General features: G+C 45.8%; 6 protein-coding genes across 9 annotated transcripts; 4 read left to right on the top strand and 2 right to left on the bottom strand.

Annotated features, from left to right (window-relative positions):
- Positions 1–1,512: 1,512 nt before the first annotated feature.
- LOC9641418 (ABC transporter C family member 8) lies at positions 1,513–5,907 on the bottom strand. The gene is made up of 11 exons (XM_024678237.1): positions 4,466–5,907; positions 4,088–4,408; positions 3,957–4,043; positions 3,319–3,897; positions 3,104–3,268; positions 2,765–3,056; positions 2,487–2,701; positions 2,131–2,436; positions 2,007–2,070; positions 1,708–1,947; positions 1,513–1,662 (listed from the first exon to the last, which is right to left on the bottom strand). Exons 1-11 carry the CDS (start codon positions 5,873–5,875, stop codon positions 1,562–1,564), a joined length of 3,780 nt encoding a protein of 1,259 aa, XP_024534005.1. The 5' UTR covers positions 5,876–5,907; the 3' UTR covers positions 1,513–1,561.
- An 88-nt stretch (positions 5,908–5,995) lies between these two features.
- Positions 5,996–8,110, top strand: LOC9637904. Of its 3 annotated transcripts, none has more exons than XM_024678240.1 (3): positions 5,996–7,707; positions 7,759–7,877; positions 7,946–8,110. In XM_024678240.1, exon 1 carries the CDS (start codon positions 6,181–6,183, stop codon positions 7,654–7,656), a length of 1,476 nt encoding a protein of 491 aa, XP_024534008.1. In that variant the 5' UTR covers positions 5,996–6,180; the 3' UTR covers positions 7,657–7,707; positions 7,759–7,877; positions 7,946–8,110. The 3 variants fall into 3 exon arrangements, with proteins under 3 accessions (XP_024534008.1, XP_024534007.1, XP_024534006.1); XM_024678239.1 differs by having other exon boundaries at positions 7,943–8,110; XM_024678238.1 differs by lacking the exon at positions 7,946–8,110 and having other exon boundaries at positions 7,759–7,896.
- Positions 8,111–8,808: 698 nt separating this feature from the next.
- On the bottom strand, positions 8,809–11,581 carry LOC9641417 (protease 2). The gene is made up of 11 exons (XM_024678370.1): positions 11,267–11,581; positions 11,041–11,195; positions 10,761–10,983; positions 10,570–10,711; positions 10,318–10,524; positions 10,154–10,270; positions 9,992–10,105; positions 9,631–9,929; positions 9,360–9,576; positions 9,111–9,307; positions 8,809–9,059 (listed from the first exon to the last, which is right to left on the bottom strand). The coding sequence occupies exons 1-11, from the start codon at positions 11,566–11,568 to the stop codon at positions 8,879–8,881; spliced, it is 2,154 nt and encodes a 717-aa protein (XP_024534138.1). The 5' UTR covers positions 11,569–11,581; the 3' UTR covers positions 8,809–8,878.
- Positions 11,582–11,690: 109 nt separating this feature from the next.
- LOC9637903 lies at positions 11,691–12,816 on the top strand. The gene is made up of 5 exons (XM_024678359.1): positions 11,691–11,812; positions 11,863–12,165; positions 12,208–12,353; positions 12,421–12,496; positions 12,551–12,816. Exons 2-5 carry the CDS (start codon positions 12,044–12,046, stop codon positions 12,654–12,656), a joined length of 450 nt encoding a protein of 149 aa, XP_024534127.1. The 5' UTR covers positions 11,691–11,812; positions 11,863–12,043; the 3' UTR covers positions 12,657–12,816.
- A 2,633-nt stretch (positions 12,817–15,449) lies between these two features.
- On the top strand, positions 15,450–16,638 carry LOC9641415 (recQ-mediated genome instability protein 1). Of its 2 annotated transcripts, none has more exons than XM_024678357.1 (6): positions 15,450–15,682; positions 15,736–15,909; positions 15,960–16,105; positions 16,148–16,301; positions 16,395–16,463; positions 16,529–16,638. In XM_024678357.1, exons 1-5 carry the CDS (start codon positions 15,485–15,487, stop codon positions 16,416–16,418), a joined length of 696 nt encoding a protein of 231 aa, XP_024534125.1. In that variant the 5' UTR covers positions 15,450–15,484; the 3' UTR covers positions 16,419–16,463; positions 16,529–16,638. The 2 variants fall into 2 exon arrangements, with proteins under 2 accessions (XP_024534125.1, XP_024534126.1); XM_024678358.1 differs by having other exon boundaries at positions 16,534–16,577.
- A 1,915-nt stretch (positions 16,639–18,553) lies between these two features.
- LOC9641414 (nicotinamidase 1) lies at positions 18,554–21,385 on the top strand. The gene is made up of 4 exons (XM_024678044.1): positions 18,554–18,646; positions 18,812–18,893; positions 20,975–21,117; positions 21,175–21,385. Exons 1-4 carry the CDS (start codon positions 18,554–18,556, stop codon positions 21,283–21,285), a joined length of 429 nt encoding a protein of 142 aa, XP_024533812.1. The 3' UTR covers positions 21,286–21,385.
- The last annotated feature ends 208 nt before the right edge of the window (positions 21,386–21,593 follow it).

Here is a 21,593-nt window from a genome sequence, read left to right as displayed (position 1 = left end):
TGCCCACCGGCAGCGTCTGGAAGAGGCGCCACTCGCTGCGCGGGGAATTCTCAACCGGCTTGACGAAGAGGCATCCAGAGGCGAGAATGAGGCAGAAGTGAGGATGCAGCGGTGGGAGCGTGTGTACCATTTGCGGAATCTGGGATCGTCGATTGTTCGTCGCCACTTGCGGCACACGCACCTCGCCTGGCAGAGAGCGATTGCGGCAAGAAGAAGAGTTCCAGCTCTGCCACGAATTGCATCGTGTATACTCCGCTATTCACTTACAAAAGCCAAGATGGCCTTTTTCCATAAATGGAATCACTTATTACTTGATCTTGATAACGAAAATCTTTGAAATAACATCAATGCGTGAAGGAGACGGTTTGGAGATGGTATTGATGGATGATATCAGCCAGTGAGTTGACAAGTCGACTATCGGCTTTACCAAGGGATTCCTCTGTGGCACAAACAAGTGTGGTTCCTTGCATTGAATGGATTTGGGTATGAAATGTTCTTGCTGGTGTTGGAAAGAGATACAGAAGGCTCCAAAATACTGCCCTTTACAGCTCCTGTACCAAGCCACCATCATCAAATTTTAAAACCAAAACAAATAAGTTGAAGTTACCTTGCAATCCATAGAGCAGCCATAACCACTGAGAACAAACGAACAGTGCCATTCTTCCCATATCCTTCAATATCAACTGCAAGGGCAGAACCAGTGCTGCTCAATGAGATGAAGTTGGCATTCCCGACAGTGGTGGAGCCATATTTGTACAAGCAAACCCACGCTAACTGGAACCAGAAAGGCGCAGAGAACGAGGCAAGACACCACTGAATCCGCCACTAGAAAATTAAATGATGAATATGACCTTGAGATTTATATAAAACGATAAATTATGCAAGTTTATAGTGAATCAAATTGTCTTATTACTTTATTAGGCAGTTTACTTTCGTAATAAACTTGCATATAAATACATATACAACTATATACACTTTTGAATGCCACTGAAAACAAATGCTACATGATGGTTTCGCCTGTAAAGAACATTAGCATGCACATTCAGTGACTACAAAAACATTAGCACTTTGATCATAGAACTTACATTGATAATCCTCTGGGAGCTTAAGTTGACATGACTCAACATATCTCTTCATCGTTTCTTTTGCAAGAACACCAGTAGAAGAAACAATGAGAGAACACAAACAATTGTCACCGCTTGGCAGCAGTTCATGTCTGGATGCTCAAGAACAGTGCCAGATGCTACACAGGGAACGCACTCTTTGAGGTGATGAGCTTGATCGCACTGAGAATTCCCGCAATTAGGGAAATGGTCAATTGTGACCAAGCTGAGGAGTTTGTGCTCTAGAATCCATTAGGGGCAACTCCACAGGTAGCAGCAAGGAAGCCTTTCTAGCTTCGAATATTTCTTAGCTAACAAGTAAAAACATGTAGTTTGTTTGACAAATTGAGCTGATCAAAGTAATAGACTTTTAAAAATCAAACTCATACTATATTAGAAAGGTGGTGCTAAAAGTTGGTGACTAAGTGATATTACCTTTGGCGCTAAAATATTGCAATTCACTTATCACAACTTGACCAGTATTCCGCCACCAGCTTTGCAAAGAGAGAGTTTTGGTTGTCAAGCAGAGCTTGAGGAGAATCACACTCAACCATGTATCCTGCAAAAAAAGATAAGAAAAAAGATGCTTGCTTCCCCGACTTACCATTTTTGAGGCCGAGAATGAGATCACTGTCTATAACAGTGGAAATTCGATGAGCAACCGTGATCACTGTGCAGTCGCTAAACTCGTCCCTTATAACTTTCTGGAGAACAGCGTCGGTGGTGGAATCGATCGATGCAGTAGCTTCGTCGAGGACGAGAACTTTGCTCCGTTTGAGCAAAACCCGAGCCAGGCAAAAGAGCTGCCTCTGCCCAGCGCTCCAGTTCTCGCCATCATCGCTCACTTGAAAATCCCACCACTCAAGTAAGAGACCAAAAAAAGAGGAGGAGAAGTGTTCATACCGAGTGAGTCAAGCTGCTTTGGGGTTTCCTTCACAGCTTTCAAAAGCTGACACTTTCGCAAGCTCTGTGATAATTGTGAGAGTTCTAAGCGAAAAAAAAAAAAAACTCGATCAACCGGACTTACTTGCCAGATTTGCTCGTCCGAGAACTGCTGCAGTGGATCCAAGTTCGAGCGTACAGTTCCTCGAAACAAGAAAGCTTCTTGAGGAATGACTCCAATCCGGGTTCTCAGATCAAACAGTCCGATGGTTGTGATATCAATGCGATCGATAAGGATCCGACCACCGTCGGGCTCAACCAAGCGAAACAAGGCACTGATCAACGTCGTCTTGCCACTTCCAGTTCGTCCAACAAGTCCAACTTTCTTGCCTCCGGGAAACATACATGAGATTCCTTTGAGCACCAAAGGACTGTTGGTTCTGTATCGAATCTATAGGAAAAACACGTTAGCATGATCATGATGGGTTTATCTTTTCTTACTTGTAAATTTTGGAGCTCAACTTCTCCATGCGCAGGCCACGCCGCTGGTGGTCGGTTTGATTCGATAACCAAAGGAGCTTCCTCTGGCAACTTCATATACTGGCTTATTCTCTCCACAGCAACAATGTAGCCCGATAAGTAACTTACGGATTGGATCAAGAAAACTTGGCAGCCATTTAGAGCAAACGCATAGGTGAGAGAGAGACCAGCAAAACCTGACAAAGAACATACACAAAACAGAAGGAAACCTTGAAAAAATAAGTCTTTTTCTATCATACCGGAGGAGAGTTGATCTCGAAAGATCACCACGAGCAAAGCCGCAGTTAAAAGCACGATCATTCCAAGAAACTCCACTCGAAGGGAAAGCCACTCGTATCCGGCGTAAGTGTGCAAAGAAACCGAGGCATCCGAGTTGACGAGTTTCATGTTTTCTTGCGTAAACATGCTTTGTTTTCTAAACGCTCGAATCGGGACGGCGCCATTCACAGTTTCTCCAGTGTGGTTTAGAACCGGTGCTTTCGTCGTCCCGTTGATCCGGACGAGTTCACGAGCAGTTTTTAAGTAGTACCTCTGTAAGATCAAAGAGGTGATCATATGAAAACGAAGGAAAAACGAACCTGGATTCTCCAAAGAATAGCGAAGGTTGGAATGGCTACAAAGAGGATTTGCCAGGTGACGAGCGTGATAATCACCACCATTCCGACCATTTCGGACAATCCCGATAAGGAAAAATTGAAGTAGCTTTGCACTTCTACGTCCAAAATGCTCATATCCGACGAAGCCTGGAAACAATGAACACTGAGTAAAAAGAAAGGAAGAAAAGGAAGCGTACTCTGCTGAGAATCCTCCCGAGTGGAGTTGAATCAAACATCGCCATGGGTGCACGAAAGAGCGAGTTTATAAGACCCGAGAAGAAGGCCCGAGAAGCTCGCAAGCCGATGCTAACAAGGAATCGAGCTCTGGCATAGACAAGTCCAGTGCTGGCGAAGGAGATCGCTGTGAAAACCCCGATCAAAGTTTGGACGCTCGTGTTGGGATTCGCAACTTGTGTGGCCAGCCAATAGTTGCTCGAAAGCACTCCAAAAACGAAGAGAGCTTGGAAAACGAGCACTAATCCCAGCAAAGATCGACTACCACTTCCGTCGATGTAGTCGAGGTATGGTTTTAGTCCCAGGTTCCCTGCTGCGATCTCTTCGTCCTGGATCAATTGTTGGTAAGAAGTTTTGTTCTCGCTCGACTTCGAGAGCTGTCTTTGATAGGTTTCGTGGCGATGGCTTTCGTTGTTGGTGTGATGAACTTGGAAGATAAAAGAGTCCTCGTGAGCGTTCACGAGCCTCGAAAAAATATTCCCGGAGCTGATGAGAAGTTCTTGGTAGCTCCCGGACTGGACAATGCGTCCAGACTCCATCACCTGAATCGTAGAAAAAGAATTGATAATCGATTGTCAGAGAAGTTGACGGCAAAACATACCAGGATCTTGTCCACTGATGAAAGAAACTCCACTTGGTGAGTAACCAATATCACTGTTTTGTTCCTCAGTTGTTGGAGTATACATGCCTGTCAAAGATATCAAAGAGAGGCTAAAAAGAAACTAGACTTGCCTGGAACAACGTAGCAGCAGTTTGAGCATCAACAGCGCTAAAAGGATCGTCCAAAAGATAAATCTCCGCATTCGCGTACAAAGCTCTCGCGAGTTGGAGCCTTTGCTTCTGCCCCCCGCTCAAGTTGAGTCCTCGCTCACCAATCTCGGTTAAATCCCCGTGAGAGAAGCCTGCGAGATCTTCCTCGAGAGCACAAGCCTTGATCACTCGCTCGTAGAAAGTTTTGTCCATGGCCTCCCCGAATAAAATGTTCTCTCGAACGCTACCACTCCGGATCCAAGCGGTCTGCGAGACGTAACCTATGCTTCCACAAACTTTGGCCTACAAAGTGATGGTTTACAAGCGTTATCTTGTCGAAAAGCAAAACGAGATAAGTACCTTGCCAGAAAATCTTGGAACTTCCCCAAGAATCGAATGCAAGAGTGTAGATTTTCCAGATCCAACAGCACCACAAACTGCGATGAGCTCTCCTCTCGTGATTTTCAAGCTCAAATCCGCCAAAGAGAACTTTCCAGTTTCTTCCCAGGCGAAGGTGGCCGAGTCAATAGAGATCACGTCGTGTTGCCGCGAGAAAAAATCCCTCTCCACTGCGTCCTCTTGCAGCTCCGCGTCCTGGAAGAACTTGGAGAGCCTCTCGAGCGACACCCGAGCTTGGATCATCGCGGTAAGAACGTCGGGAAGATTTCTCACGGGCTCTTGAATCACCCGAAACGTGGCGAGCACTGTGAACACGAGCGTGGCATCGAGCTTGATCGAGAGAGGGATGCAAGTCGCGAAGACCACCGAGGCGGTGACGACCGGAGACATCCAAAACATGACGCTCCCGGCAGCCCAGATTTGCTTCACTCCATAGAGCCACGCATACTCTCGAGCACGAAAGCTTTCGATAAGTTGCTGGAAGTATCTCTCCCAGGCCTGGAGCTTGATGATCTTCATGCTGGAGAGAATGGAGCTGCTCACTCGCAATCGCTGATCCTGGGCAACCATCAAGTTATACTGGTTTCGCTGCTGGATCTTCGCGAGTGGAGCTTGGATGGCGGCGGTGATGAGGATGACGAGCAGCCCCGAGAGCGTTGCCAGGCCAACAGTGGAGACCAAGATGGCGAGAGCGATGGAGATCTGGAGTGGAACCGTCCAGAGCTGGTGAGACCACCAGAAAAACTCTCCCAGGCGATAGGCATCCACAGAGATGTAGCTGACGATCTCGCCGCTGGCATGGCGTTGGCGGGATTGATGCGAGAGCTTGAGCTCCTTGGCGTAGATGGCGGCGACGATCGACGATCGAAGGCGAAGGCCCAGGCGGCGAGCGCCAAAGAACCAGTGTCGCTGTGACAGACATTCGAGGATCTTAGCGGAGAAGAGGGCGGCCACGAGAAGATAGCCTCTTGTTCTCGCCGGCAAGCCACCGCCACCATTGCTAGCAGCAACGAAGCTCGTGAAGTAGCGGAGGAACAGTGGGTTACAAGAGATGGCGATGGTTTTCACCAGTGCCAGCGCTCCTGTGCGCCAGATCTCCCGCCAGTGGCATCGCGCGATCGCCCAGAAGAGGCTCGAGGGGGTGTGATCGTCTCCTACCTTGGATAGCGCTTGGATCAATCCCGCGTGTGTTCTCTCGGCGGTGTCATCCTGGTCGCGCAGCGCTGGAACATCGCATCGCTGGAGTGGCTTCTTGGCGCCGATGGCAAGCAGAGGATTGAGCCACGAGAAGAAGAGCGAATCTTTCCAAGACGAACCATGATCATTGGAAATGGAGCTTGATCCAAGGAGAGGCGTGCGAGGACAATCCATCCTCGGTCACCGATCCTCTTTGGCGTCTTGCTAAACCGGCAAGGTCCGTGGACTACTTTAGGGCAGACGGTAAAGGTATATGCTTTTTATCTTGTTACGCGGGAACAGAAATTTTAGGTTAATTCTTCTTCTCTCTCCTCCCACGTTTGTGGAGCTGCGAGGCGAGCTCTCGCCCATCCACCAATCTCCTCCAATGCGGTGCTAATCCGCGAATCGCCGCGCCAGGCAAGGAGATCTGGAGCTCCGCTGCGGCATTTTCACAATGCGGAGGTAGGGTTCTCCACTCCACGGGGTGTCCTCCCGCCATGGAGCCATGGCGCTTCCTCAAGCCCCAAATGTGGGACGATCTCTTCACGCCCCAGGCGGCGTGGATCGAGGAGACAGGCCTGGTGGATTTCATCAAGCTCAAGCTCAAGGCCATGGATGTGGAGCTCGTCCGCAAGGCGACGCAAGGGTATGACTCCGAGTCCAAGACGATCCACGTCCCGGAGCTTGGCAGCATGGAGCTGAGCGACAAGAGCGTCGGCGAGGCGCTGTGCCTCCCTTACGGCTCCGATCTGGAAGAGATCCCCACCGAGTATAACTCCCAGCTCCATGGCCCCGAGATCCAGAAGTACTTCAGCGAGAAAGGCCATAGCCAGGCCAGTGGCTGGAAGCTGTGCGAGGTGAAAGAGCACGTCATGCGCGTCTACCTCGAGTTCTTGGTGAAGAGGATTGGGCTTCGTCTCAACAATCAAAGGGTGAGTGGAGCCACCGCCTATCCGGCCTGTGCCACTCGCTCCACCAAGAAGATCTTCAACTGGGCACAGTTCGTGGTGCTCAAGATGCACAAGGAGCTTAAGGAAGGCAAGCCGGTCACCACCGCTCACTACCTGAGCATGGTTCTCCAGCACCACTTCGATCTTCCAGGGGTGGATTTGCAGCCGACGATGCGCTTCGCCACCACCGGCGAGCAGTCGGGAAAGAGGAAGAGATTGTCGTGGGAGGACAGGTCCAACGAGCGGGATGGGACTCCGGACGAGGATTTGATCGTGGAAACGCTACGTCAAGGTGACGAGCTTCGAGAGGTGGCCATCAGGCCTTGTTCTTCGTCGTCGTCGCTGCCTTCTTCCAAGTTTGTCTTCGGTGAATCGTCCGGCGGCTCCAGAGGCGGAGCTCTCACCTTCTGCTCGATGCAGCAGAAGCAGGTTTTGAGCGCCGTGGACGGGATCTTGAAGCAGATGAAGCAGACCGTGATCCAGCAAAAGGAAGCGCTCATCTCGTCCCTGTGGCAAGCCCAGCAAGCGGTGGCCCAGCTCGAGACCCCGGAGCGTTCTCTCGACTTCGATCAGCTCAGCGCGAGGTACGCGCAGCTCCAGCAGGACTACCGCTCCGTGTGCCACCAGCGAGACGTGCTGCTCCAGCAAGTCACGGATCTCCAAGACCAGTTCAGAGCTTCCGACGAGCTCCACTCGCAGAGGCTCGAGGAGGCGAACGAGCGGCTGGCAAAGGCCACACGGAAGCTCACCGAGGCTAAGCAAGCGAACAGAGCAAAGCACTCGCACTCCACGGCCGATCTTCACGAGAGCGACTGCATCATGGAGTATGGATTCAGCCGATCGGAGCTCGAGAATGTGGAGCATATGATCATTGGGCATCGCTCGAGCTCCCAGGCGAAGCACGCTCGTTTCTCGATCAGTTGCGAAGACAGCCATCACGGGCGAGGCAATGCAAGTGCCGAGGCAGTAAGCAGCTGGTTGTTTGCTACTTCCGCGGCGTCCAAGGGGCAGTTTACCATATGAAACCATGTTTGAGAAGAAGCTATATGGTGGTGGTAGTCGCGAGTAATTAACGTAAGCATCCATTTTATATGCACTGATTCATTTGGCTACTGAATGTTTCAGGACTGGTTGTGCAAATTATTGAAGCCAAGCGACAAAAAACTATCGCGTTCCGAAAGCCAGGCTTTTCGTTAGACTTATGTACAGAGGAAACTTTCATGTATCGTACGTTAATTAAAAAGGTGGTCAGGACCTCACACACTTCTTTTTAGCACACTAACATTCTTTTTTTTTTTATGTATTGTAGAAGACAAGATGGTCCATCCCGTTTTCTTGTGTAAGGACAAAAAATAGCATTTGAGATCAATCACAAATGCTAATGTTTAAAACCACGTTTTCCTTGTGTAAGGAGAAAAAAATCTCTCTTGTAGGACACAAGATCCACTTTTATTAATGCCAAGTAGCTGATAATCAATAGCAAATTTTAATTATTTAGTTGAGCGAGGTGGTGAAGGAGACTGTCTGGAGGGGACTCCCACAGTGGTACTGTTGGATGATATCGGGCAGTGAGAGAACAATGCGACTACTCATGGGCTTCACCAAGGGATTCCTCTGTGGAACGAGCACAAAATCATATGTGTGGTTTTTAGCGTTGAATGGATTTGGGTATGGGATGTTCTTGCCAGTGTTGGAAGGAGATACATAAGGCTCAAGAATGTTACTCTTTACAGCTCCTACAAACAGAACCACAAATCCAATCTATCAATTAAAGATAAAAAAAAGAGAACTTACCAGAGGTGCCTGCTGGAATGTTTGCAATCCAAAAGTTGATGTAAGGATAAGTTTTGTTTGGGGCTGAGAGTGCCTTTTGATCCGCCATCACCACCGAAAACAGGCTAACACTGCCATTCCCGCGAAATCCTTGAATGTCAACAGTGGGAGCTGAGTTAGTGTTGATCAAGGAGATGAAGTTGCCATTTTCAACAGTGGTGGAGCCATATTGTACAAGAAGACCCACAGCTACACGAGCAAACAAAAAGCAAAGAAGAAAGCAAGACGCAATTGATACAGCCATATTCTTTAAAAATGATATTTTGCTTGGGCTATTCTTTTGAGATTTATATAAGACAAGGTAGCTAAAATTATGTCAAGTTTCTAATAAAATCTAATAAGTAATTTCAAATTGATGCTGCTGTTTCTTAGTAAAATTATATTTTCAAGAATTTCTGTCAGCAAACTGAATTTAGATTGCCTCCAAGTTTTTTATTAAGAATGCAAAGCCATAAGCAGTCTCCTTGAGATGAGAGTAGCGTCCGCCATCTCCGAAGTGACCCCCACTCATATTGGTCTTAAAGACTAAACATTCTGCTTGACAAGAATGCCGAAGAGCTGCAATCCATTTAGCAGATTCCCAGTAACCAACCCTGTATGAAACGACAATTTATCAATGCACTTAGGAGCTCTCAAACACATACCGGGTGTCAAGGAACGACGAGGTTACTAGCATGGCTGGATACCTTACGCCTGGCTTGATGTTGTCATAAGGAGAGTAATTTCGGATGCAATCAAACGCTGCCTTGTCCGATGATGGATCACCCCATTCGTCATACTCGTGCTCTGTTAGACTCAACGAAGAGTCTAACATTGTGTTGAGGATGTCAAGGAATGGAACCTGTCATGCAGATAGAGCTCTTGAAGAAAACACAATTCAATGATCGCCATACCTTCAAAATTATAGCTCGAAAGAGGTCCGGTTGCAAGTTCACGGCTGCCCCGACCAAAAGTCCACCAGCGCTTTCACCGAAAGCAGCAATCTTGTTGCGAGAAGCATACTGATTTTCCACCAAGTAACGAATGCAAGCTATAAAGTCTTTGAACGAATTCTCCTTCTTCAGCAGCTTTCCTTCCGAGTGCCAAGCCTTTCCTAACGTCCCACTCCCCCTGGATTCCACAAATCTCAGTTACGACATGGAAGGAACAAAAAGCAAAATTCACCTGACGTGAGCGAATGCGAGCACCCAGCCACGATCGAGAAGGCTCAGCCGGTCACTCGAGAAGCTCATGTCAAGCAGCTCGCCATAGGCACCATAGCCTGTAACCAAAGCGGAATTTTCACCTTTCCTTTCGAACTTGTTTGAGTAGACAATTGTCAAAGGCACTCGAACGCCGTCATGAGATGTAGCAGCAAGATGCTTCATACAATATGAGCCCGTGTCCACTCCCACAATTTTCACTTGCTGCAATAGTGTCACCTCTCCAGTCGTCAAATCGACATCATACGTTGCTTCGGGCATCTAAAAACGAAAAAAGAATTGTCCACAACGAACATCTAATGCAAGAAAGAAAGAGAGCTTACCACCAGTGAAGATATCGACAGCCGTAGAGTAGACGAATTGAAGTCACAGTTTGCTCCAGGAGTAAGAACTGTTATCCCGGAGGGAAGGTTTACAGTCCGAGGAGTTTTCAGGCTCTGAAAGGAAAGAGCTTAGTGAGACCAAAACTTTTACCATATGCTTACATCCAGGTTGAAAACATGCACAATGGGAAGACCATTTTGTCGTCTGTATAAGATCAAATGCTTCGCAAAAATATCCATATCTTCTATCCAATTTTCGCTGTCGACTGGGACAACCTCCTAAAGTGTTTCATTTTTTGCTGTGAAAAAAACGAGAATTGACGTACCTCCCACGCCTTCGAGGTCAAGCTATCTGTCTTGCAGCGGACAAGCCGATAGTTGTTTCCTAACGACGCTAGCTTCTTGTCGCCCAAAAAATTGGTAAGAATATACAGGTGCTCTTCATGGTGTTCCACGAAATACTGGATGCCATCAACTCTATCTGCAACTTTCCGCAACGTTGTGGCTGAAGTTTTCGGATCTACCAGAAAAACCTGTCCTGTAGAGGCTCGAGCAACACATTTGTGAAACGCAATTACCTCAGAGGACGTCTTTGAGTTGACATTAATCAAAACGTACTGCCAGTTTTTGGTTCTTGTAACATCAACAAAGTTCTTTGGATTGTCGTCGTGATAAATTGCAATGTCATCATCTTTAGATCGCAAGTTCCGCAACAAAACCCTGTCGAGATCGAGAAAAAATGATTCTAGAAGAAACTTCAAATAGAAACCTGTGAGGTCGATGTGCTGCATCACTACAAGTGTAGTAAAGATAGTCTCCAGTATCAGACCACTCCACACTTACTACACCATCGGTTTTGTGCTCCAGGAGGAGGCTATCAGTCTCCAAGTCTTTGATAAACAATGTGAAGATCTCATTGCCACCCAAGTCGATTGTGTACGCTAACAGTTTGTGGTCTCTGGATAGCTTAAAAACTCCAAGCTGTGCATGGCCTACACTTGTGTAATTAGGAAGAAGAGAGAAACAAAGAAAGATCCTCAAAACTTTACCATGCTCGGCAGCAAGCTCATTGATGTCGATCATAACTTCACTGTTCTTGTCAAAAAAACTTGTAAAGAAAGCCTTCAGCCTTCCACCTTGGCAGGCTCTTCGTCTCGAGTAGATGGGAAACTCTTTCCCTTGCGGGATATGCACGAAATAGTACCTACATTGTTTCTAAGTTCCTCATCTAGGCAAAAAGAATAAAAAAATAAAAACGAGCAAGGAAGAACTCACCAATCCCCCCAGCGCTCTGGAGGCGACGCGAGCTCCTTCTCCATCCTGCTCGCCATTTCCTGGCGGATCTGGCGCTGGAGCTCCCTTGTTCCAGCCATGGTCGACTGCGCGTGCTGATTCTCAGCCTGGAGATACGCGATGACGGCCGGATCCTCGGAATTTCGCAGCCAGTGGTAGGGATCGTCCCATGTCACGCCGTGGCGCGTCTTGGGGAACGATCTCCTCGGCGCCGCAGGAGCGAATTGCCGCAATGCGCGATCTGGAAGAGAAGAGAGTGCGCGAGAGAAGCGGCAAAGCGCCATAAAACCCTAGACCCTGCTTGGCAAGCATATTCCTGGAACCTTTCAAGCTCGCAAAATGGCGGGATGTTTAGAACCCTAGTAGGGTTTTGGGATTTCTCATGCGGCCTAAGGCGCAGTGGCTCTCTTCTTGCCTGCGCGAGCAGATCGGAGCGTCTCAGTTACCGGTAGATTCTCGCGCCGAGAAATGCTTCGCGCAGCTCCTCCGACGCTCCAGAGGTCCAGGCGATGCACTTATGTTCTACAAGTAAGTGGAAGGTTTCTATAGCTTTTCATCGATGGGAGCATAGCACACAGGTAGATGAAGCGGTGGACATTTTCAAGGATCACTACCAGGAAGGAATTGGAAGTCGATGCTTGAAGCTATCCATGACCGATGATGCTCAACGAGTTTTTGGCATTGAGTATCGTCCTACCCCACAGCTCAAAGTATTACAAGTCTTTGCCTTGATTTTTCTTTTCTCCCAATGCGTAAGGAATGTCTACATTCGGAGGGGGATGTTTCTTCTCGTCCCGGAAATTGTTACTGTTCTTGGAGGAGCTTGACGAGGCTCGACAGAGAGTGGTACATCAAGTAAACAAACCTCCTCAGGGAAACAGGTAAAGTTTTCTTCTTCGTGTACTAGTTAAGGATATTTGCAGGCACCCGCGTGGTACTACTCCACCATCGTTGGAAGAGCAGCTTACACAAGCTGCCTGGCCCCGAACTCCAAGAAAACAATGGCGCTGCAGCCAATCCTGGAATGAGCAGCAACCTTCTTCGACTGTTCGTGATAATCCATATACAGGTCTAGCTTTGCGCAGTGATTGTGTTTGCTTATTTTGATTTTCTGTCTATACATTTTTTGTCTTCAGGAAGGCAAGCACCTGTTTCTATAGAAGATCTTTCTCGCGGTTCATATTCCTACAGTGAACACCGAGTAAACACAAAGTAAGGCCTTCCAAGTTTTCTCTCGATGCGTAATTCTTTTTATCTTCACTTCAGGACAGCATCGGACCTCGTCTGGCACACCTTCGGAGACTTCTGTCGGCCTGGGAAATTCGCGTATTCGTATGCTTTCCCTCCAATCCAATCAAGAAACCAGGAGTAGAAGACAACTTCGCAGTAAGTTTTATGATCTTCACATTTCCCCGTCCATTTTTCAGCCCCTCCCTTTACGTATCTGGCAGTTCTACAGAGGTAGTTTTTGGAGTCAGGTGTAGTTCAATCAGGCCGAGTTCAGGTAATAAAAGAAAAGAAAAAACTGGATACTTAAAGCCGTGAAAGAGTTCCTTTTCAAGGATCACGATGCATACCAGCTGGCGATATACATCGAAGATGGAAGCCTTTTAATGGAAGCTCTAGTGAACCACGAGGTAAAGCTTTAATTCTGTTTAATCAAGACTTGGTTGAGAGGATGATCGGACACTCCCCGTTGGATGTAAGTGCCGCTATAGAACGTCAAGCTTTTCTCAAGAGATACCAGGTGTTTTCTACAAAGGCACACATGAGATATTCTCTTCTTAAGCGTGTGGTGATCTTTTCAGCACAGGGTTGTGGCCGTGAACGACTATCCGGAAATGGATGGAGGCTTCTTGCCCGAGTTGAAGCTCTTCAAATTTGCCGCCAGGATCATCAGCGATCCCTTCCATTGTATTGAATTTGACTGTTCCCATCAAGAGAATAGAAAGGAAAACTCATAACTTGCAAAGACAGTTCTTGCATTGATATAAAAAATCTTTCTCACAAAGAGATCGTTGTCTCGCAATTTTTTTTTCCACCCGGTGACCAAGCAAGCAAAGTTAGTACCTGTACTCTTCAATCAAAAACGATGCTTACCGAACTGGTGCTGTTAAGCTGCACGAGCTTTTTTCACGATCAAGTCGCTGTTGCTGGGAAGACTCCTCTTCATTCCACAGCGCCTGCTGCGTGTCGTCGTCTCGATCTTGCTACTGCTGCTGCAATGCTTCACGATCCAGGGATGTGCAAGCACACGGTCCAGCGTTACCCTCTTGCTCGGTTCAACAGCTAACATCCCCCGGAGAAGATCCTCCGCCTGGTCCGAGCCAAAACCAGTTGGAAATGCTCCCGCTCTCAAGAAATCGATTTCCATTCTCGATTTGTGACCTTTCAACAGCTCGTACGCAATGACTCCCAAACCCCACACATCAATGGCTGCTGTGTAGAAGCTCTGTGATTCTCCCTTGCGGCCCTTCCTCGCCATCACCTCTGGTGCCATATACTTTTCCGTGCCACAGTACTTTGACATCTCCCTGTGCAGGTCTGTGGCTATCCCGAAGTCTCCAATCAGAACATCGTGCACACTAGTGGCATTGAGCTTGACAAGAATGTTCTCCGGCTTGAGATCCCGGTGGATAATTCCCCTGGAGTGGATCTCCTTGAGCGTTTCAGCCAGCTTCTTGATGGTCTTCGCTACATCCTCCTCCCTCATCGGCCCGCAATTGATCAACCCCTCGCATAGGTTTGGGCCACACAGCTCCATGACGATGGTGCCATAGCACTTGGCACCATCTCTCTCCCTGACAAAACCCTTGGAGGAGACGACCCCAGGGCAGGCGTGAAGCTTGGACATGAGCCGAGCTTCTCTCTCGGCATCACTCCCCGATCGAAACAACTTTCCAGCATAAGTGTTGCGGCCATTATGGATCATGAAAACCTGCCCTTGCCCTCCACATCCCAGCCGCTTTCCCCTCATGTAGAACTTGAGAAGCTCACTACAGTCATCCTCGCTTAACTCACCGGTGTCACGCGCCATCGCTCCCAGACCTTCTTGCTGAATGGAAGACCTAGCTTCCTCAAAACGGGTTTATATCGACGGCTGGGATGATGTTTGATGGACGGTGGCGATTTCATGGGACAACCTCCTTTTCGCTGTGAAAAACGAGAAGTGACGCTAGTCTTCTCGCCCAAAACATTGGTGGATCATCAACTCTATCTGTTTGGAGATAAGCCATCCGGATGAGGTGGGAGGATACTACCACTACATTCACCATGGAAAAACTTTAGTTACACGAGGCAGTGAGAAAAATTTCTCTAAGTTATGCTATAACCTAAAGACGAGTTATATGTGCCTGGATTGCTATGTTGAATCAACATTATTAAACTTGTTGCCACAGGCCGTTGGCCTTCCACTTCCCGGGGGTATAAAACGGTGAGGTCTTCCCTGAATTTTGCTCTAGTCGCTTCGTTTCCTTTCCTGGTCTCAGAGTGCCGAATTTTGTGAATCTCGTTCATCGCAATGCAGGTCCTTTCGATCGATCATCCTCATGATAGCTACGACGAGAGAACGAAGGATAGATCCTCAAAACTTTATCGTGCTTCGCAGCAAGCGCATTGATGTCGATCATCACTTCACTCTGCTTCTTGTCGAGAAAACTTTGTCAAGAAAGCCTTCAGCCTTCCACCTTTGCGGGCTCTTCGTCTCGAGTAGATCTTTCCCTTGCGGGATTTGCACGAAATTTCCTACATTGTCATTAAGCTTTTCGTCTAAGCCAAAAACTAAAAGTTAAAACGGGAAGAACTCACCAATGCCCCCAGCGCTCTGGCAGCGACGCGAGCTCCTTCTCCATCCTACTCGCCATTTCCTGGCGGATCTGGCGCTGCAGCTCCCTTGTCCCAGCCATGGTCGATTGCGCGTGCTGATTCGTCCGAATTTCGCAGCCAGTGGCAGGGATCGTCCCATGTCACGCCGTGGCGCGTCTCGGGGAACGATATCCTCGGCGCCGCAGGAGCGAATTTCCGCAATGCACGATCTGGAAGAGAAGAGAGTGCGCGCGGCAAAACACCATAAAGCCCTTGCTTGGTAAGCATATTCCTGGAACCTTTCAAGCTAGCAAAATGGCGGGATGCTTAGAACCCTAGTAGGGTTTTGGGATTTCAATGGAGGAGCGGGTTGTGGAGATTCTGGCTTCTCGCGGAATGCGGCCTAATGCGCAGTGGCTTTCTTCTTGCCTGCGCGAGCAGAGCGGAGCGTCACAGTTGCCGGTAGACTCGCGCGCCGAGAAATGCTTTGCGCATCTCCTCGCTGCCGATTTCAATCTCGTCACCGATGCTGTGCTTCCTCCAGGGGTCCAGGCGATGCACAAAGTGGAGCTAGCAGGCCCTTTCGTTCTACAAGTAAGTGAAAGTTTTTCTATATTTTTTTTTATCGATGGGAGCATGGCACACAGGTAGATGAAACGGTGGACATTTGCTGCGGCCTCAAGGATCGCTACCAGGAAAGAAATGCTGGAATTGGAAGTCGATGCTTGAAGCTATCCATGACCGACGGTGCTCAACGAGTTTTTGGCACTGAGTATCGTCCTATCCCACAGCTCAAAGTCTTACAACCAGCTGGTTTGAAGGTACGCGTTCAAGAAATCCTTTCCTTGATTTTTCTTTCTCCCAACCGCAGATTTGCGTAAGGAATGTCTGCATCCGGAGAGGGATGTTTCTTCTTGTCCCGGAAATTGTTACTGTTCTAGGAGGTGTTGTCCAAGAGCTTGAAGAGGCTCGACAGAGAGTGGTACATCAAGTAAACAAACCTCCTCGGGGAAACAGGTAAAGTTTTCTTCTTCGTGTACTAGTTAAGGATATTTGCAGGCACCCGCGTGGTACTACTCCACCATCGTTGGAAGAGCAACTTACACAAGCTGCCTGGCCCCGAACTCCTGACGTCCAAGAAAACAATGGCGCTGCAGCCAATCCTGGAATGAGCAGCAACCTTCTTCGACTGTTCGTGATCATCCATATACAGGTCTAACTTTTGCACAGTGACTGTGTTTGCCTTCTTTCTTTCGTTCTTCTATCCTTGTATTTTGATTTTCTGTCTCTACTTTTTTGTCTTCAGGAAGGCAAGCACCTGTTTCTATAGAAGATTTTTCTCGCGGTTCATATTCCTACAGTGAACAAACACCAAGTAAACACAAAGAAGGCCTTTCAGGTTTTCTCTCCCTGCCTAATGCTTTTGATGTTCACCTCCAGGACAGGACGAAACTACGCATCGGACCTCGTCTGGCACACCTTCCGAGACTTCTATCGGCCTGGGAACTTCGCGTATTCGTATGCTTTCCCTCCAATCCAATGAAACCAGGAGTAGAAGACAACTGCGCAGTAAGTTTTATGATCTTCAGATTTTCGTGACATATGCCCGTCCATTTTTCAGCCGCAGACAGCCTGGAGTCCCCTCCCTTTACGTATCTGGCGGTTCTACAGAGGCGGTTTATGGAGTTTGGTGTAGTTCAATCAGGCCGAGTTAAGGTAACAAAAGAAAAGAAAAAAGAAAGCACGATTCGTTTTCTGGATACAGTGTTTCCTTACAGCCGTGAAAGAGTTCCTTTTCAAGGATCGCAATGCATACCGGCTGGCGATATACATCGAAGATGGAAGCCTTTTAACAGAAGCTTTAGTGAACCACGAGGTAAAGCTTCAATTCTGTTTAGTCAAGAGTACGGTCTCCGATTTTGCAGCTGGTTGAGAGGATGATCGGACACTCCCCTTTGGAAGTAAGTGCCGCTATAGTGAGCAACGAACACGCGCGAATGAAATCAAAGATGAGAGAACTTCAAGCTTTTCTCAAGAGATACCAGGTATTATTGTTTTTCTTCTTGTACTTTTGACTGGTTATTTTCTTCAGGGATACATGGACATAGAATTCGGGGACATCGTGAGGGTTGTGGCCGTGAACGAATGCCTACATGCATCTGGAGATGGATGGACCCTTCTCGCCCGAGTTGAGGCCCAAAGCTCAAGTAGTATGGAGATGGACTTGTTTAATATTAATTAGAATATATTATTATTATATCACTCTAATACATAGTATTAATGTCCTTAAATCTAGATGATCAAATTAATTTGGCATTCAATAAAGTACAATTAAAAGTTTTAAACACAGTTGAATTTTATATAATTTTTGCCATTAAAACTAATTAAGTGTTCAAAGTTTGATTCTAGGAATAACATTTAACAAAATATTTTATATTATGTTTGCTATCACAGTAAATCATTATAATACATAAGAATTGCTTTAAATAAAAATGCAAATGAATTGAATTTGACATTAGGCTGCTTACAAATGGGACAAGAATGGCACTATAACTCCCATTATCATCCCCTTGTGAAGTATAAAATAAATGACTTAGTGTTAATCTATTTTTCCAATTTTATGGTATGTAATTTGTTTAATATCAAGTGTTCTAGCAAGTTAGATTGCAAATTTATAAAATTTGGCATGGCATTTAATAGGCTGATCCTCCAGAAATTATGGATATGCAAAAGCTAAACCACTTTATACAAGGGAGTAAAAACAAGTGGCACTACTTACAGATTCACTGATACCTCTTCTTAATATTTTTCTACATTCTAACCCATCTACTAAAGAACTTTGATTGTTTTCCATCATTATGAGAAGAAAGGATGATGTGAAATTCAAATATACAATTATAATGATATATACTAATATTAACATAGTGGAATTTTGATAATTGTTGGATTGATTTCAATCTAGATCATTTGCTCATGTATATAATCTAAGGTTTTTGGGCTAATTGATATGCACATTTTTGTATTCCATTTTCATATTCTATGCACTCACACTAGAAATTAAATTAAATATTATTTTTAATTAAGATTATAATTAAAATTATTCCTCCACATTAATTTTATAAATGTTAATATTAATTTTCTGGTATCTTAAAAATATTATGCAATTTAAAAAATATATAATTTTCTTATATATTATTATCATCCTTCTATATTTAAAAGAGCAAGACGACATATTCAATCGAGATTCTTTTCGAGCTTAATGGTGGAGATGAAAACACATGGCAAAAAAACAATTGAGGGTGAAATTTTTTATTTTTTTTAGGGTAAACCAGTTTTTTTCAATGCATTTTTCCAGGTATCACTGCGGCTGCACACCATGAGGTTTGTTGCATAATTGCATTGGTCCTTATGTTATATACCTTGTGCTCATGAATCTTTCCTTTACTGTCCAGTTTGTACTCAAAGATGCCGTCAAAGAGACCTTTGACTTCCCATGGCACTTGTGGAATCGTGAACAGACCATCTAATCACAATAGTGTGCTGTCCAAAGGCTGCCAGGTACTCAAGATTTCCACCCAGATCGACTTGAAAAGCATTCTACCATTCAGCTAGAGCACCTGTATAATACACTTGGAAGTCTGTGAAAGCAGTTTACTGGATCTCTGAAAGAGATGTCCCAGTTCTTTCTTTTCCCTCTGAGTTGATAATGCTCTTTTTTTGCAGTGTATCTATGTGTCTCAGAGCATATTGGCAGGATTTGGAGTAAAGGTTAAGCTCATCGACTCGGAATTTCCTTTGTTTAAAGGTAAGGTTTTCAATGCAATGCTTTTTCTTTTATTCTTCTTTTTTTTTTTTTGCTAGAGGGTCTGTCCACTGATCTTTGTTTTTCAGGAGTGGATCTTTGATACCCTAGCAAATGGAGAGAAGCATGACTAAATTTCAAACATTTATCTTGCAACTAGACAACCAATTCTGTGCGGCTTGCAGGGTCCCCAATGGGCGTAAGCCATTTTCATTTCCATCTTGTTGCATCTTCTGTTGTTTCTCCAGCTCTACAAACATGGAGTTTTAATCTGTGACAAATGCTATGCTGTTCATTAAAGCATGGGAGCTTTTGTATCAAAGGTAAATGTAAATAATCTCTCTTCCCAATTTTATGTCCTTTTGTTTGGTACTGCTCTCACAGCCTGCACCGTAACAGTGCTTTCCCCCCAACTTGCAGCAGAAAAGTTTATGTCCATAAATTTTCAACAGTTTATGTCCATAAATTCCAACGACTGGACAGACGAAGGGTTGAGCTTATGCTGTTTATTGGTGGCAATGCAGCTACAAATGCTGCATACAAGGCCTTTGTTCCTAAATCTTGGCAAAAGACCCATGCCCGTAATCATCCAATCAAGAGCAATTAGAATTTGTAAGGTTCAGGAGATGCGAAACTGTTTTCTATATTTATTTTTCAACAATCAATGTTTTCTCAGAAGCAAGTAGAATTTGTAAAGCCATCTATGCATTTGGCTTCCTCTTGTCAAGAATCGACATTATTTCAAGGCAAGAAGATTTTTCTGCTCTGGTTTGTTCAATGCTTCAATTCTAGAGGTAAACATTTTAATTGCAAGGTCTGCAAGAATTTGTTTGATTGATTCGAGTGCATGTAATAAAAGCCATAAACCTTACCGTGAGGGACTTCATGATTGGTGACCCTTATGTTGTTCTCACCCTAGGAAACCAGGTATGTGTCGTTCCTATTAATACAGCTCAAGCAAGCTGAGGAAAATTTGCGAAGCACAAAGGCAAAACATGAAGACTTTCAGAAGCAAGTTGTAAGAATCTCATGAGAACTGAGTTTTACAACCATACACGTTTTATCATCCCTTTACTAAACCGGCCATAGTCTATTGTTTAGCAAGATTGGCCAAAGTTAATGTTATAAGCCTCATTATAATAAGAATCAAGCAGTTTCTATCTACTACCTTCTAAATCTCCTCAAAATCTGTGCATACTTGCACACATCTTGGATAGGAGAAATCCCAACACATTGCAATGCAGTCCCGGCATGCTGCAAATTCGGAGAGCCAAGTGCTGAATTTCCTACAAAATAAAGAGTAGGATCTTGAAAGGCTTCTTGAATGTTCTTTCCTTGCTGCACAATAATGGAATTTTATCAACACAAATTTTTTATACGGGGCATATGTCACAATGGCATAAGAAGCATATATTTCAACCCTGTGTTGACAGCAGGAAAACTCACACAACAATACATGGTCGATATATACACCAAGATTGAAGGTGGCCTACTAACATGGATAAGAAACCACCAACATGAGCTACGTGCTGAAGCATACAGTGGCCTTTCAGATTTTGTTAAAAACAGAGCCGAACAGCAAAGGGTACGTGCTGGAAAACTAATAATACTTCCATCCTCATTCAGTGGAGGCCCATGACAGATGAATCAGAACTACCAGGATGCCATGAGCCTTGTAAGGAAGTATGGAAAACCTGATTTGTTCATAACATTCACCTGCAATCCTAAATGGAAAGAAATCACTGAAAACCTTCTACCTGGACAAACAACTGCAGACAGACCTGACTTGGTTGCATGTGTGTTCCACATCAAGAAACCAATGCTTATGTCTATGTGATTGAATTCCAAAAAAGAGGACTGCCACACTATCATATTTTGGTGATCCTTGGTAAAGATAATAAAATCAGAACTATCGATGACATAGACAATATAGTTACTGCCGAAATACCAGATGCCAGACTAGACCCAGAATTATATGAATTGGTTAAAAAGCACATGATACATGGCCCTTGTGGGCCTGAATTTCCAATCAGCCCATGCACAAAGGATGGTGAATGTAAGTCACACGGACATTTGTGTGCTAGATTTCGTGGCGACGATGACCTCAGTCAGGAACCACGGGATCTCGCCACCGCTGGAAGAAATCGTGGTCTACGCTCAAGGATGCTCCACCTATGATTTGCCTCTGGCAGTTGCGAAGGAAATTGGAGCTGTGTCGCATCCACAAGTATGAAACATTTCCTCAAATATCCTACTGTGATTGATTTGGTGAATTGATGTGCAGGATCTCGCGCACCATATGGGATTGTATCTCACTGCCGCACGCGGGGCGAAGATCGTCGACAGCGTCCAGTTCGCAGCAGAGATCCATCCAAATGGCGTCAAGAAGGTGTAAAGCCGCTTTTTTTTCCCGCTGTTCCAACCCTCCTAGTCTTAGACTGTATTCACTGTTGCTATCAAAGGAAGTTCTTGCATTAAATGGATATTGAAAAGCATAGTGTTGTAAGTTAGGATTCTTGAGCTTAGAGGAGTTGCTAGAGGTCATCTTGAGTGGAGCTATGTGCTCCCCTTCTCCTTCAACCTTCCCTTCGAGCTCGTTTGGATTGCTCGAGCTTTGCAGAAGTTGAATCTCGATTCTGTCACTGCAGCGTGCATTACAACCGTAGTTTTCATCGTACCTGTGCAAGACCATCTTCGACCAAT

The sequence above is a fragment of the Selaginella moellendorffii genome, unplaced genomic scaffold (assembly GCF_000143415.4).
Source record: "Selaginella moellendorffii unplaced genomic scaffold, v1.0 SELMOscaffold_21, whole genome shotgun sequence".
Lineage (NCBI taxonomy): Eukaryota > Viridiplantae > Streptophyta > Lycopodiopsida > Selaginellales > Selaginellaceae > Selaginella > Selaginella moellendorffii.
The sequence above is the reverse complement of the archived record's forward strand: the minus strand, read 5'-3'. Positions and strand labels throughout refer to the sequence as shown.

Bases quoted from the DNA above. Each gene is read 5' to 3' on its own strand.
- LOC9641418 (XM_024678237.1), bottom strand. From the start codon at position 5,875: ATGGATTGTCCTCGCACGCCTCTCCTTGGATCAAGCTCCATTTCCAAT. The intron at 3,269-3,318 runs GTACGCTTCCTT...CATTGTTTCCAG, and splicing joins TCGGGAGGATTCTCAGCAGA to GCTTCGTCGGATATGAGCAT. The intron at 3,057-3,103 runs GTTCGTTTTTCC...TTGATCTTACAG, and splicing joins CTATTCTTTGGAGAATCCAG to AGGTACTACTTAAAAACTGC.
- LOC9637904 (XM_024678240.1), top strand. From the start codon at position 6,181: ATGGAGCCATGGCGCTTCCTCAAGCCCCAAATGTGGGACGATCTCTTC.
- LOC9641417 (XM_024678370.1), bottom strand. From the start codon at position 11,568: ATGGCGCTTTGCCGCTTCTCTCGCGCACTCTCTTCTCTTCCAGATCGC. The intron at 10,525-10,569 runs GTAATTGCGTTT...TCTACAGGACAG, and splicing joins ACTCAAAGACGTCCTCTGAG to GTTTTTCTGGTAGATCCGAA. The intron at 9,060-9,110 runs GTATGTGTTTGA...CGTTTCATACAG, and splicing joins TCGTCGTTCCTTGACACCCG to GGTTGGTTACTGGGAATCTG.
- LOC9637903 (XM_024678359.1), top strand. From the start codon at position 12,044: ATGTCTACATTCGGAGGGGGATGTTTCTTCTCGTCCCGGAAATTGTTA. The intron at 12,166-12,207 runs GTAAAGTTTTCT...GGATATTTGCAG, and splicing joins AAACCTCCTCAGGGAAACAG to GCACCCGCGTGGTACTACTC. The intron at 12,497-12,550 runs GTAAGGCCTTCC...TCTTCACTTCAG, and splicing joins GAACACCGAGTAAACACAAA to GACAGCATCGGACCTCGTCT.
- LOC9641415 (XM_024678357.1), top strand. From the start codon at position 15,485: ATGCGGCCTAATGCGCAGTGGCTTTCTTCTTGCCTGCGCGAGCAGAGC. The intron at 15,910-15,959 runs GTACGCGTTCAA...TCCCAACCGCAG, and splicing joins TACAACCAGCTGGTTTGAAG to ATTTGCGTAAGGAATGTCTG. The intron at 16,302-16,394 runs GTCTAACTTTTG...TTTTGTCTTCAG, and splicing joins TCGTGATCATCCATATACAG to GAAGGCAAGCACCTGTTTCT.
- LOC9641414 (XM_024678044.1), top strand. From the start codon at position 18,554: ATGCCGTCAAAGAGACCTTTGACTTCCCATGGCACTTGTGGAATCGTG. The intron at 18,647-18,811 runs GTACTCAAGATT...CTTTTTTTGCAG, and splicing joins TGCTGTCCAAAGGCTGCCAG to TGTATCTATGTGTCTCAGAG. The intron at 21,118-21,174 runs GTATGAAACATT...ATTGATGTGCAG, and splicing joins GAGCTGTGTCGCATCCACAA to GATCTCGCGCACCATATGGG.